Source organism: Pimephales promelas, chromosome 9 (assembly GCF_988280905.1).
Source record: "Pimephales promelas chromosome 9, fPimPro1.hap1.1, whole genome shotgun sequence".
Taxonomy (NCBI): Eukaryota; Metazoa; Chordata; class Actinopteri; order Cypriniformes; family Leuciscidae; genus Pimephales; species Pimephales promelas.
This window is the reverse complement of record NC_142777.1, coordinates 38,344,649-38,358,735: the sequence shown is the minus strand read 5'-3', so window position 1 is coordinate 38,358,735 and position 14,087 is coordinate 38,344,649. Positions and strand designations below refer to the sequence as shown.

The window sequence follows — 14,087 nt, the reverse complement described above, 5'->3', positions numbered from 1 at the left end:
GTATAATTCATTTGTATATATAAATACACAAACATGCATGTATACATTTAAGAAATATTTGCTTGTATATACTTTATATATATTTACACATAATTAATATTATATATAAATATAAATATTTGATACATTAATAACACATTTTTCTTAAATATACACATGCATGTGTGGGTATTTATATATACAAATTAATTATACATATATTATGTAAACACAAACTTTTATTTTGGATGCGATTAATCGCGATTAATTGTTGCCCATCCCTACAATATATAATAATTAATTACTGTAGTCTAGTGATCCAGTCTGTAAAGCTGCTTTGAAATGGATGTATATTGTGAAAAGCACTATATTAAGACCTGACGAATACGTCCCCTCGAATCACATGCATGGTGTTAGCATGGAGAAGCTGTAATACATAACATTTATACCCATAATACACCTGATAAGACACAAATATTAGGCGAAATAGTCTAAATAATACAAATATTCCTCAACACCATATTGATTGTTTTTTACTGTGCTTGTAAAGCATTATGGGATTGCCACCGCTGAGAAGGATTCATCTTGTATTTATAGCATTTGATTTTCCTGTAAAAATAAAAATAAGCTTTTTTAGTTTAAAGTCACAACGTAACATTTTCAAGCGAAACAAAATAAAATTGATTATCAATTGAGAACTGATTAATGAAAAGTTAACAAAAAAAAAAAATCTAAATAACATGCACCAAATTGTATAGAAACGGATAAAACAGAAATTAATAACCCTAACCATCATAAACGTCAATAATGACACCCAGAATGCAATTAGAGTAATTGTTTACTTTCCACCCACAAAAACGTGAACATTTCATTTATGTCGCAAAAAGCACTTGTTACATAAAAATAGCATTTCATGAAAATCTTCGAATACATCTGGATGTTTTCTGATTGATTGGCAAAAACAATATCATCATGGGCTTGATATTGTGTGTGTGTGGGATCCACAAATCACACACATGAACGAACGCTCAGTTAAACTGCGCGTGACACTTATAAATGTAATGTCAGTAGTGCAACACCGTGCTTCCTCAATCCCTGTCCCACAGACCCCCAATAAAGTGAGTAAAAGAGCCAATACAGAAACATACGATACACTCCACAACACTTATAGTAGCCGGGTAACATGGGCGGACTTTATCAGCATCGGCACGTCATTAAGTGCAGATGTTACACTTAAAAAAAAATCAAAATAGCAATCATTCATTCCAAACCAATATCTCTTCTAGAAAAAAAACAAGATATTCTGAAGGATGTTGGAAACCAATGGAAGTCAATGGGGTCCAAAACTTTCAAAACATCATCTTTTCGATTCCACAGAAGAAATAGTTGAACAACGACGCCAGTATTTACATGTATAAGTGGATTGTGCATTTAAGTGCAGCTGGGAAACCCTCAATTTTGGCTTGTACTGGGAAAAAAGTGCACCATCAGAAAACTTTGAGGAGCAGCTCGTACGTGGCGTTGATGATCCCCCAGGACAGAAGAGAGCGATGGTAGTTGAGCGTAGCTCCGCGGAACAGCATCGCGACGCTCCCGCCTCGTTCCCGCCACACCGTCATCAGAACCTGCCGACAGGGAACGAACTCGCCTCCGACTTGGGCCTGCGCTCGCGACTTAACCACGTTTAGCGGGTAGAACATGATTCCCAACGCCGCGCCTAGCAGCCCGCCACACACAAAGTCATTAGCTATGTGACCCGCGCGGGTGCGGGCGTCGGGAAGCCGTTGCCTAATCGGCCCACGCAACCCGAAAAACAGCACGTTACTCGGGCCGTTGCGCAGTAAAACCGGGACTAGGCCACGGTAACACTCCCTCACGCCGTAATCCCGCAGGAGAGTCCTAAAGGTGTGTGCGGTGTTGTTAAAGCGCCCGTTGTGCCGGTGATCCTGAAGAAGCGTTTGCACACGCTCGAACGGCGTTAGCGCTGCCTCAGCTGTGCCGGCTAGCGCCGCGGCGGTGCTACGCGTAACAATCTCGGGCGTTCCGCTACTCCGCGCGTGACGCAGAAGCAACCGGGAAAAATCCTCATACAAGCCGAACATTATGGCCACGGTCGTGGTTTTCTGCAGGAGAGGCGGAAGAAGCCCGCGGTACAAACGACCCAATCCGTCGCGCTGTAGCTGTCGGACGGCTTCGGTCACGCGGACGCCGTGAAGCTGTTGCCGGAACAAAAGCTTCTGGATGGGGAAGGTCACGATGATGTTGGTGAACGCGGCGAACGAGCCGCACAGATAATGCTTTCCTCGAGGGCCCACGTTAGCTTCGATCACAGCGTGGCTAGCGTTACCTAACTTGCCCTGCGGTTGCCGGGCAGAATCCGGGTCCATGGTAGTGACGACCCCCATGGGAAACTAAGCATCTGATTGGTCAGCAGAAGAGACGCCCATTTTAACCTGTGAAAGAGAGGAAATTTGCAGTCAGGTTACCTTCGTTTATATAGCGCTATGTAATCAACATTCGAAAATGTTGAAAAGCTCAAAGTTGAACGGATTTTGTTAAATTCATGAAAGGTTTTGATCGACTGTATATTGTTTCAAAGCAGTGATAACAGGAGATTACAGTAACAGAGTGTTTAGGCTTCTAGAATAAAGTTATTGTCCAGATATTAAAGTTAGCTTTGATTGAGATCATTAGTTATTCACTTAGCGGCCGCTAACACGACATCGTTCGAACAGAAAACAGAAACGTTTAATGCGTTCTGGCCGTTAATTCGCACGACGGCAGTGTCTCTGGAGAACGCAAACCTTCAAACAGGATCCAAGACGCAAGATTTGAAAAATTAGAAATCGTGTAAACTTCAAAAACGTGAATTTGTGAAAACGCTGACGGCGAGCGCATACGTATCATGCGTTTAGTCTATAAATATGTGCGTTTGACGGATCATAGACAAAAAAAAAAGATGGACGACGCCCCTTCGCTCTCTTCCATTGTTCAAGAAGTGAAGCCGCGAGTGTCCCGATAGTAGCGATCTCGGCACCAGACGTGAGCAGGAAGTAAAGCCGCGAAATCAAGGCCCCGCCCTCACTCTCGCAGAATCGATCGCTAGCACATGCCCCGCACTTTTATTTAGAAATTATAGAAATTAGATTTTAAATTTAAAGCTCCAATCTCCTCAGTCCTCCGAAGATCCTGTTGATGCTTCAATAACAATAACCGCATCAAATAACTAAAAACAAACACTTGAAATTATAGCAGCGTGATTAAAAACTACAGTAAATGACAGAAACTGTCTTTGGAAAATGATATTTGAAGTGTAATTTAATTGTTTAGTTGGTGTCACGTGCCGTTGAATAACACGGGGAGGCGGGGTTTATGACCTATACTGGGACCGGCCACTGGGGGGCGGAAAAGATTTAATTTTCAGGACTTGTGTGAAAAGTACGCTTGGTTCAGAGCCAGACGTGTTTCATTAACCAGACTTTTGCGTCACTAACTGCTGAGATAAGACATGTTACCTAACCAAAGATCAGGCGTCCCAGACAGACCGAGGGCAGGAGGACATCTGCTTATCTGAACCCGTTCAGCCTCAAATATTGCCTTTTTATCGTTCGTCATTTGGCGAAATAAGTGGCATATAATGAATCAAACACGAGTGTAGGAGTGCGTTATCATCTCAAAGCAAGAAACCACAGGCAAATCTTGTTATTTTCATGCACTGGTCAGTTTTGAGATCCAAAAATACACATTTAATTGCACTTTATCTGTATATTTCAATCACAACATGTAGTTTTTTCTCCAACTTCCCAGTTTTACTCCGATATATAATCTGAAGGGTTCATGTAAAGTGAAAAGTTTTGTCTATTGTAAAGTATTGTCTATCATTCACCTGGTTTATATATAACATTTACACTCATTTCGATCTAAAACGATGTGACTTTGTGTAACACAAATAATGTTCACACTGATCTTTTCAAACATGTAGTAAACTTGGCACGAGATATGTCAAGCGTTTATCATTTTATCAGCGTTTATTAAGCGTTAATAAATAAATGCAGAGGATTTTTACTATATTTTTAATTATGAAATTGTTTAAATTGAAATATGTATTACAACAAAACTTGAGGAAGATTTTCAGTAGAAATATAGTCATGTGGACTAATATTCAACATTTAACAAAGTATGTGTTTATATAATATAGGTTAAGTGTGTGTACACCACAAACACACGCACATATTACGGTATATAAACACAAATTTAAAAAGTTATTTTAAATGTAAAACAGTGAAACGTCTCATATAAGGTAAATGTAATAATAAATAATAACATTACATGATAAAAAGATATTCAAATTATGATAAAAGTGATACAAAACATTTTTTTTTGTAAAACAAATGAATATATAGCCGTCATTTATTTATTTCTTCCTCTTACCAACACGTTTGAATTTTATATACATTACATTTAGGCCCAATTTTATGTTTTTTTGTTAATTGTGTGAAACTCGAAAAGTTTAATATCGTGCAAAAGTTCAGTAATTCAACTTAAAAGGTGAAACTAATATATTATAAAGACTCTTATTATATATATATAAATTATATCATCAAAATTATAACAAATAAAGGCTTGAAATATCTCACTTTGCATGTAATGAGTCTATATAATATATTAGTTTCACCTTTTAAGTTGAATTACTGAAATAAATTAACTTTTGCACCACATTGTAATTTTTCGGGTTTCACCGAGGGTCTCGTTTTGACATTAACTCACTCCTTAAAGTTGCTCAAAAGAAATCCTGTAGCGTGAATCTACATGTGCAAGCCCTCTCCAAAAATAAAAGCACACATGTGGAAGATCCTATGGGAACTTCTGAAGGTCACAGAGAGGATTTGGTCGTGCAATAATCTGCTGCCATGCTGAAAACACAGATGCACACGACTCAAACTCTCCAACCTCAATAATCAGAACAAAACACTGTATGATCAGCTCAGTGATGATTGACAGGTCAGTGTTCGCCTCCTCATTTACCCACTTATGACACACCACTAATAATGGTCTGCTGTGATCAGCAAATGTCCTTGATATGATCTGATTTAATAAAAATCCCCTAATTCAAGAGAATGAGAAAGCCAGAGCTCTCTAAAAACATAAATGATGGTGTCAGATGTGCAGATGACAGATTCATTAGCATTACATTATAATATTAATCAATACACGTGATTAATAAACACAGCTAACAGGCCACTGCTAACAATACAGTGGATAGACTAAAACAAACACCATTATATCAGATAAATATATGAATTAAAACACCTGTGGTATTCATATACGAGTAAATATATAAACATGCTTATTTGAACTAACGTTAGCTACGTTTTGTTGCTCTTTTTGACTACAGCACGTCCTCACAGTGTCAATAACTCTCAGATATCAATTAAATGCACATTAATAAACTCTGTATTTAGATCTGAAAGCTTAAATGCGTTTCCTGTCACTTATTAGAGCTGCAAAAACACACCTAACTTACTTCAAAGCTAATGCTAATTCTGCGACACCACAAGTTAAGGTGTTTCCATCGCGAATTCCGCACTAAAAGTGTTTATATTTGTAAGTATCTAAAGCGGAGTATTTCGTAGCGCTGATTTTGTTTGGTTAAGTACCTTGTGGTTGTGGTCCCGGGGGAAGTGGCGGTTCTGTTGAGCTGGTTTCAGTCAGTTAGGCGGAACCACCCGCGTCCTTGGTTTATAGTGTTTCCACCTCGGATGGAAAGAGCGAGAGACCGGAAGTAGCCACTAAAGAATCGCTTCTAGCGTTTCCACTCTGCATAGAGATCGTAAGGTAAATAAATAACCACTGGAGGGCGCTATAACAAAACTTTTCCCCCCTTTTTTCCCTACGTATTTATTCATTCCCTCATGTATTTATTTTCATATTTATTTATTTATAATATTTTTATTTAGATTTTTTTTAAATATAATATATAGAGAGAATCTAAATGTTTTCAGATTCACAAACCTGACTGCAAATAGACTATAAACATCTATTTTTTCATTATTCATAATTGAATCAAATTATACATAAAATTAGCATAACATCTTTGTTTGCTAATATTGTAATGAAACGAGTAATTTTAGTTATTTAATTTGCGCCAGAACAGCAGAGGGCAGTAGAGACGGAAATGACGCGTTGCCCCGCCTTGTGCGCTTTACACAAAACAGAGAAGGAACATGCTATATAAGTATATAAGTCTGGAGGGGTAATTTGAAAAAAAATATTTTAATATTTTTAAAGAAAATGATGTATGAAAAGTGACTACTTTAGTTAATTTCAAATTTATAAAGTTTATACTCTAATAAATTGTAAAATATCATTCCTACTTTGTATATAAACGAAATACACACCCTAACGTTGTTTGGTCGGCCCCCGTTTCTGAGATGGTTCAGTCCAAGCGTTCAAACATTCGCGGTAAAACACTTCCTTATCCCTACCGACTTTGTTGCAGTTGTTACTTTCTGATTGTTGTTGTTTATGCAGATAATTATATGTGTTTAATTTAATGTAAAGATGAATAGGATGACGAAAACACTGAAAGCTGTTCAGCGGGAGCTACAGGTGAGTGTTTATTAGCTGCTTTCTCATTTAACGTTAGCTTACATGTTTTGAATCCTAATTACATTCTATTTTTGACATGAAATCATAACATGTATTTCCCAAAACACGTCGTTTTAAAACAAGCAATATTTGTATTTTTTATCCAGCAATAATATTGATATTGTGTGTCATTATGTAGTAATTAATATGACTAATATTATTAACATGACACACGTAATATTACATAAATTGTTATTGTATAATATTAATATAACCAATATTTATATTAGGTAATAACAAATATTGTATTGTTTGCGATATAATAGCATTTAATATTACTAATTTTAATAGATTTTTTGACATGTAATTCCTGAAACGTGTATTTTTAATACCAGCAATATTTGTATTTTGTTTTTATCCAGCAATATTAATGTCATTGTGTATGATATATAATGCAGTATTTATTATTATCAATATGACACACATGTATTAAATATTATACATACTTGCGTATAATAAGCCAGAAAGTAAATATAACATGTTTAATTTTAAATATGTATTATGATTATTCACTTAAATATTAATTAAATATTGGTGGTATTAAAACAACATCTTTCAGGAATTATAAGTGAATAATTTATTATTGATGTTAGTATATGTATTTATTACTTTTACTAATGCAATATTATACAATGTATTGCCCTGAAATAAATAGTATCACAAATATTTATATTATTTAATGACAAATATTGTATTATTGTTTATAATATTAAAATTAGTATGTTATATTTACATATAGTATTTCCTGAACTGTGGGCTGAAGTAACAGTGTGTTATATGTGTATTGTATTATACTTATTATTCAGTACGTGCAATAATATCCACTTAAAGTTTGCAGACAATTAACAGAAGTGTGTGTTTTTCAGACTGTGAAAGCGAGCACTGAGTCTCCACGAGCGCTGGACATCTCATCCATAGAGAAGGCCAGTTTCTTCCAGGGAGATCAGTATTCTCCTCACGGTGTGTAGAAAGTCCACCGTTTGCTTTATATGCGGCATCGTTACACCCCTAAAGAGTAACTCTTCTGTATAAAGTGACTTTAGCGTGTGGTTGTTGTCGTCTGCAGGGAACCCGCTTCACAGCACAGCTTTAGAGGAAGACCTGAGTCCTGGACCAGAACAGACCCGGAGATCTGCTGTGGAAACCCATAAAGCTAAGGCTAACGAAAAGGCCCGAGTCGTTTCTAAGAGCGCCTCGTCCAAGGAGAACCAGGAGCCGTCTCGGACCCCAGATCCCGGAGGAAGATCAGTCGTCAGGTAGAGTGTCAGATCAACGGGTTTCGGCATCACCGTAATAATAATAACGAAAAGGCTTTCTGTGTCGTAGAAAAGCTAAAGGAAGACCTTTACCGACTATATCAGAAGGCGGAGAGAATACAGACAAGAGAAGAACGACCGGGTCCGAGGTGAGCGTTTAGGATGACGCTTGTCTCTTCAAGTTGAACCGCTTCTACATTTCTATTTAAAGTCCCTGTAGTCAATCATTTAATCACTTAAAACTCATATTTGATCAACAAAATAATGACTTCATAATATCTTGACTGTAACTCGACACCCTTGCCTCATTTAGTATGCACGGTTGTATGAATATGCAAATGAGCCCCGCCTCCACTCACTGGTTGTCGATCACACGTTGATCTGATTGGTTACAAGGTGGTTTGTGACGTCAGAAACACCAGCGATTTCAAAGCGTGTTTTTGGTCACAGTTTTAAGGAGGAAATACTGATGACTTATGAACTTACACACGGTTTAAGCGTATTAAAAACACCACATACACACGTAAACAACATTAAAAGCTGGATTTACACCACAGGGAGACTTTAATCATTCAGCAGACACTTGTATGTTCATTTTTTCAGTTGTCTATCTATCTGTTCGTCACCATGAAATCAAAATGGCCAATTCTTGTGTTTATGGAATATTGCAGTGTTTATTAGCGATGATTTAAACTGCTTCTCTTCTCTGATTATGTGGGCGGAGTTATAACCTGTCACTCACATGAGATCAGCCAATAGCAAACTACAAACATTCAATCAAATCCCTGCAGACACAATCAAGCCCCGCCCACATTTGTTCTTGTTCCAGAAGCGTTTCACTCCGATATTATACGACTCAATAGAGAAGAAAGTACTTTTCAGATATAGAGTTTAATTGGAATGCATTTTTTTTTCTTTTTCCAGAAAGCAGGAAAAGGTCAGAGGTCATCAAAGGAAACCTCTCCGACCCCAGGAGTGTCTCAGAGACAGAGGTCGCCGGCGTCCTCAGAGGAGCTCACGGATGAGGATGACAGTTTTGTATGTTTAGTCATCAGTATCTTCATATATGATTTGTGGTTTGAAATGATCTTTTTCACTCACCAATTTAAACAAATAAACCAGATTAACTGCGTCACAGCTTATATATATAATATATATGTATATATATATGTGTGTGTACATATGTATGTATATATATATATAGCTGTGACGCAGTTTATCTGATTTATTTGTTTTTATATATATGTTTATTTATTTATTTATATATAGTATAAAATTAGATTTTCATACATTCATTTCTTCGTCAAAAAAATCCTTCCTCTTTCATCCTTTTCACCCAAAAATGTGTTTTAGGACAAAGAATTGTTGTTGTCCTTTCCAGCACCCGAGCATGGAGAAACCTAAAGCGGCGAAGAGGAGATCGTCTAGTCGCAGACACAAGAGGAAGTCTTTATCTTCATCAGGTACTGAACGAGTTAAAATCATTTTGACATAATTACTTACTTTTATTCTGGGGGGTTTTAAGTATTTAATAAAATATATATATATATATATATATATATATATATATATATTATTTTTTTTATTTCAAGGATAGCCCCTTGAGATGAACCATCTCATTTTCAAGGGGGTCCCTTCTTTACAACAAACAAGATCATAATAGAAATTCATAGATAAAGTAAATACAACACAGACATTTTGATGATTATGGATGACAGCTTATGAAAATTAGAATATTGTGCAAAAGTTTTACTAATTGTTTACTATTTTTTTTTTTTAGTAATTCAACTTAAAAGGTGAAACTATTATATTATTTTTTATTATATTATTTTTTTTATTTTTTTTACCTATTATTTATTTATTTATATGTATATGTGTATGTTTTTTTTTTTATGTATTGAATGTATGTGCTAAGTGTTTTTATGTGAGGCACCATGTCAGTTATATAGCTATATAGACTATATAGACTCATTACATGCAAAGTGAGATATTTCAAGCCTTTATTTGTTATAATTTTGATGATTATGGCCATCAAATGCTTCAATAGTGTACGTTTCTTGGTTCTGAAAGTATTTTTCACAATCGTTTTCTGTATATGAACTTAAAAAAAAATCGTTTCAAATATAGTTAGCCATGAACAAAGTTAACCGGCACAGTGATGAATCACAGCGATACCAAACTGTGTAATGCATTATCTAATAAAATGTGTTCCTTGAATGCAATGCAAATGGTTTTTAGATGAAATCAAATCTGCCAAATGCATAAATGTAATCCGTCCTTCTGCAGAGTCAGCCGGTCCCGCTAAAAGACCCCGAGATCCGAGAAGTGCCACTGATCTGGACGTGGCGCTCGACGCTTTCCAGGAGTTTGTCACTCAGTATAAGTGAGTACATGATGTCAGTTCAGCAAATCAAATCACTGAACCCTGAAACTGTTGTTTGTGGTTCTCTGCAGGCAGAGCGTGACCTCTGACCCCGTGAAGCGCTCCATCGACGCCGTCAGCCGCTCGTTTGAGGAGCAGATCTCGGAGATCGTGAGACTGTTACATAGAAATAAATCTATTAAAGAATAAATTGTTGTCTGTCATAGAAATAAATGAAGTGTTGCTTCTGTCATAGTAATAATAATGATAATAAATGTGCCACTTGTTCATAGATCACAGCGACAAAGGAACTCAAGTCTGTGAAAAGATACAATAACAAGGTGATTCTCATCTGGAAAATATACGTAGCCATTACAACTCGAGAAATCAGAATATGGTCCAAAAGTTCATTTATGTCAGTAATTCAGCTTAAAAGGTGAAGCTGATATATTATATAGACTCATTACATGCAAAGTGAGATATTTCAAGCCTTTATTTGTTATAATTTTGATGATTATGGATTACTGATATGAAAAGACACAGCCAAAGACAAAATTAGAATATTGTGAAAGGTTTTCATGCATTATTTTATTAGTATTTGCATTATATTATTAATTTTAATGTCCTTTGGTGGTCACATGGTGTGTTTTCATACCCAGTGCCGCTAGTCACACAGTTTCATGCCATTCTGGTGAAATTACAATACAATAAATGTTTTTACAAATTATTTTCCGGTCAAAAGTGACCGAAGAGAACTAGACGGTTAATATTACTAATCAAGTGTCAAGTGTAATATTTTAGATTGTATAATATTTAGGGCTGTGCAAAGATCAATTGCGATTAATCACATCCAAAATAAAAGTTTTTGTTTACATAATATATGTGTGTGTGCTGTGTATGATTATTTTGTATATATACATACACACACATGCATGTATATATTTAAGAAAATTTTTTATTCATATATATAATATAGATTATGTATTTATATATATATATATATATATACAGGATTTACTAAATAATATATAATAATAATATATAATATATATATACAGGATTTACTAAATAATATATATATATATATATAATAATATATATATATATACAGGATTTATTAAATAATTCTTAAATATATACATGCATGCATATGTATTTATATATACAAAATAATTATAATGTTGATGATTATGGGAAAACCTTTTCACAATATTCTAATTTTAACTATTCTAATGATTTGATTAAATTTATATAATATATTAGTTTCAGCTTTTAAGTTGAATTACTGAAATTTTGCATCATATTCTGATTTCTCAAGTTTCACCTGTATTTTAATTCTAATAAATACTTGAATCATTTGTTTTGAAGGCATTAACTTTGTTCTGTCTTTCAGATCAATAGAGATATTAACCAGAAGAGGACCAGGCTTGTGGAAGCCAGTTATGAACTCATTAAGTAAGCAAAAACTTGATTTAATTGGCTTTTTTATACTGTGATGTCACAACTGTTGTGCAAAAACTATCATTACAGTTATATTACATTTAACTAGGGATGCACGATATATCGGCCAGCGTATCGGTATCGGCCGATATATGTTCATTTTTAATGTTATCGTTATCGGCCTGGTAAGAAAATGTGGCCGATATATTAAAGGTGATAAATAATGTATTGTTCCCTTCAGCTGAGACACTTGTTGAGCACTGTTTATGTTTTTTAATTTCTTGAAATATGATTGAAATCTCTTCAAAAAATGAAAATACGGTTCGGCACAACATCTGTTATATCAGCTACATAACACTATAATGAGAACATCGTTATAATTGTGTGCTTGGGACATGGATTTAATTGTGAGACTTTTGTTTTTGCAATCAGACTCTCAAAATTAGATAAAAACTTGGATTTAAGTTTATCGGCCGATATATCGGTTATCGGTATTGGTCAAAATTTTCATAACGGTGCATCCCTACATTTATCTGTGTTTCAGAGAGAAGACGAAGCTGAGCGAGCTTCAGAAAGATCACGATGAGATGCGGCTGAGGCTCAGGTCTCTGAGAGAAGGGGCCGCTTTGCTCTCCAGCCTTCAGGAGCTCAACAGGAAGTACCGGACGCACCGCACCCATCACCCCAATGAAGTGGAGACGGTAGTGAAGCCTTCAGGGGTTCAGTTTTGATTATTTTGTTCTGTCCTTTTCTCATTTCATTTCTTTTGCCTGACAGTATGGGCCATCGTGTATGCCTGCCATGTTGATGGAAGCCAGGGGCATCATGGGAACAGAACATCAGCTTAAGACCATCAATGACAATCTACAGCAGGTTTTGGATGAAACAGAAAAACAGTAACTCGGGAAATATACAATTTAACACAATGGTAGTTTGTCAGACTATTTATTAGTTTTGTGACTTTATTGTGTGGATACTTAGATTAGTCAATTAAAATGAAAGCTTGAGTTTATTTCACTTTCTAATCTTATTACGCATTGTTTTGAGTCTATTTTAAAGCAAAAAAAAAAATCACAAGTGAGAATCATGAATATTTTTGTGTGTATAAAAAGTAGGGCTGGTTAATAAATATCGATTTCTCGATATTAATCGATTCTCATCTTTACGGACCGATATCGATTCTTAAATCTCAAGAATCGATTAGTCATCCTGTTTCATTTGAATGAATGGATCATTGTATCGCGGCTGCGCGCATCCAAAAAATGGCAATAATCTTTGTCCTTTGTTACTATTGATATGAAACAAAGTCTCAATTTTCAAATTACGTCCATTTTCTTTAGAAATTCAGAAACATAAACAGCGTTTTGTCGCTGTGGCGTGAGATCGCTCTGGAGAAGCAGCAGCGCTGATCTCTCTTCCGGCTTAATAATACCAGTCACAGCGCCAAATAAACATGAATGAGCATCTGAAAGTGTGTTAAAGATAGAGGACAACTTATCCAAATCCGGATCATGTCACATTGATTCACTCAATCAGCGTTTCAACCGTGGAAAGACGTCAGTTAAACAGCTTCGTCATAAATATTTACCTCAGAAAACCCACATAAACTCGTTAGTCAGCTAGAAAAAAAATAACTCTAGAGAGGAGCATTTTGCTAAATATATACACCATATTACATATGCATTATAATCTTAATGTTCTTCAATATTTAATGCATGTCAAGTTTTTATGACAGCCACCATTTAAATGTTAATATTTCATATAATCTTCTTATTATAAAAATAATTAAAAGTGTAATTTAAGTGTTTGTATAGCTACAAAACAGTTCATTATTACCTTCATATTAGGCTAATGAAGCCTATAGGCTACAACTAGACTCCCATAGTTTACAGCATTAGTTCAGAGATTTGATTCCCTTGAGAAAAATGGCCATTTATTGTAACTGATATCCAAAATAATCGATATTGAATCGAATCGAATTGTGAAATTTGTCTCAATACCCAGCCCTAATAAAAAATCACACTTGCGACTTTCACATTTGTTCGCGGCCAAAAATGAGCGCATTGGAAATTAGTGGGAGACGGATTTCATCTAGTGGAAGCGTATGGTACTGCGACCAAACATAATCTTACTGAAAGCTCATTTGAGATATCGACCTCTAAGGGGTGTTGATTATGATTTCTAGCTGTAGTTAGTGTGTAATGTTGCGGTTTGAGCATAAACAACATCTGCAAAGTTACAACGCTCAAAGTTCAGAGCAAAGGGAGAGATTTGCTTTTACAGAAATCACTTTTTAAGGACTACAACAAACGGCTGATAGAACTACATGAGCTTCCTCCCAAGTTAGTGTCATCACCAACCCTAGAATTTACATAAACCCCGCCCCCGGGAACACGATTTAT

At 35.5% G+C, this 14,087-nt stretch overlaps 2 protein-coding genes across 3 annotated transcripts; one reads left to right on the top strand and one right to left on the bottom strand.

The window, feature by feature from the left end:
- Positions 1-799: 799 nt before the first annotated feature.
- On the bottom strand, positions 800-5,775 carry slc25a51b (solute carrier family 25 member 51b). The gene is made up of 2 exons (XM_039655079.2): positions 5,637-5,775; positions 800-2,432 (listed from the first exon to the last, which is right to left on the bottom strand). Exon 2 carries the CDS (start codon positions 2,382-2,384, stop codon positions 1,467-1,469), a length of 918 nt encoding a protein of 305 aa, XP_039511013.2. The 5' UTR covers positions 2,385-2,432; positions 5,637-5,775; the 3' UTR covers positions 800-1,466.
- On the top strand, positions 4,881-12,611 carry cenpu (centromere protein U). Of its 2 annotated transcripts, none has more exons than XM_039655077.2 (13): positions 4,881-4,980; positions 6,541-6,588; positions 7,494-7,587; positions 7,694-7,883; positions 7,954-8,032; positions 8,808-8,921; positions 9,265-9,346; positions 10,170-10,266; positions 10,338-10,416; positions 10,539-10,586; positions 11,639-11,700; positions 12,230-12,386; positions 12,463-12,611. In XM_039655077.2, exons 2-13 carry the CDS (start codon positions 6,541-6,543, stop codon positions 12,583-12,585), a joined length of 1,173 nt encoding a protein of 390 aa, XP_039511011.2. In that variant the 5' UTR covers positions 4,881-4,980; the 3' UTR covers positions 12,586-12,611. The 2 variants fall into 2 exon arrangements, with proteins under 2 accessions (XP_039511011.2, XP_039511012.2); XM_039655078.2 differs by lacking the exon at positions 4,881-4,980 and adding an exon at positions 6,342-6,441.
- The last annotated feature ends 1,476 nt before the right edge of the window (positions 12,612-14,087 follow it).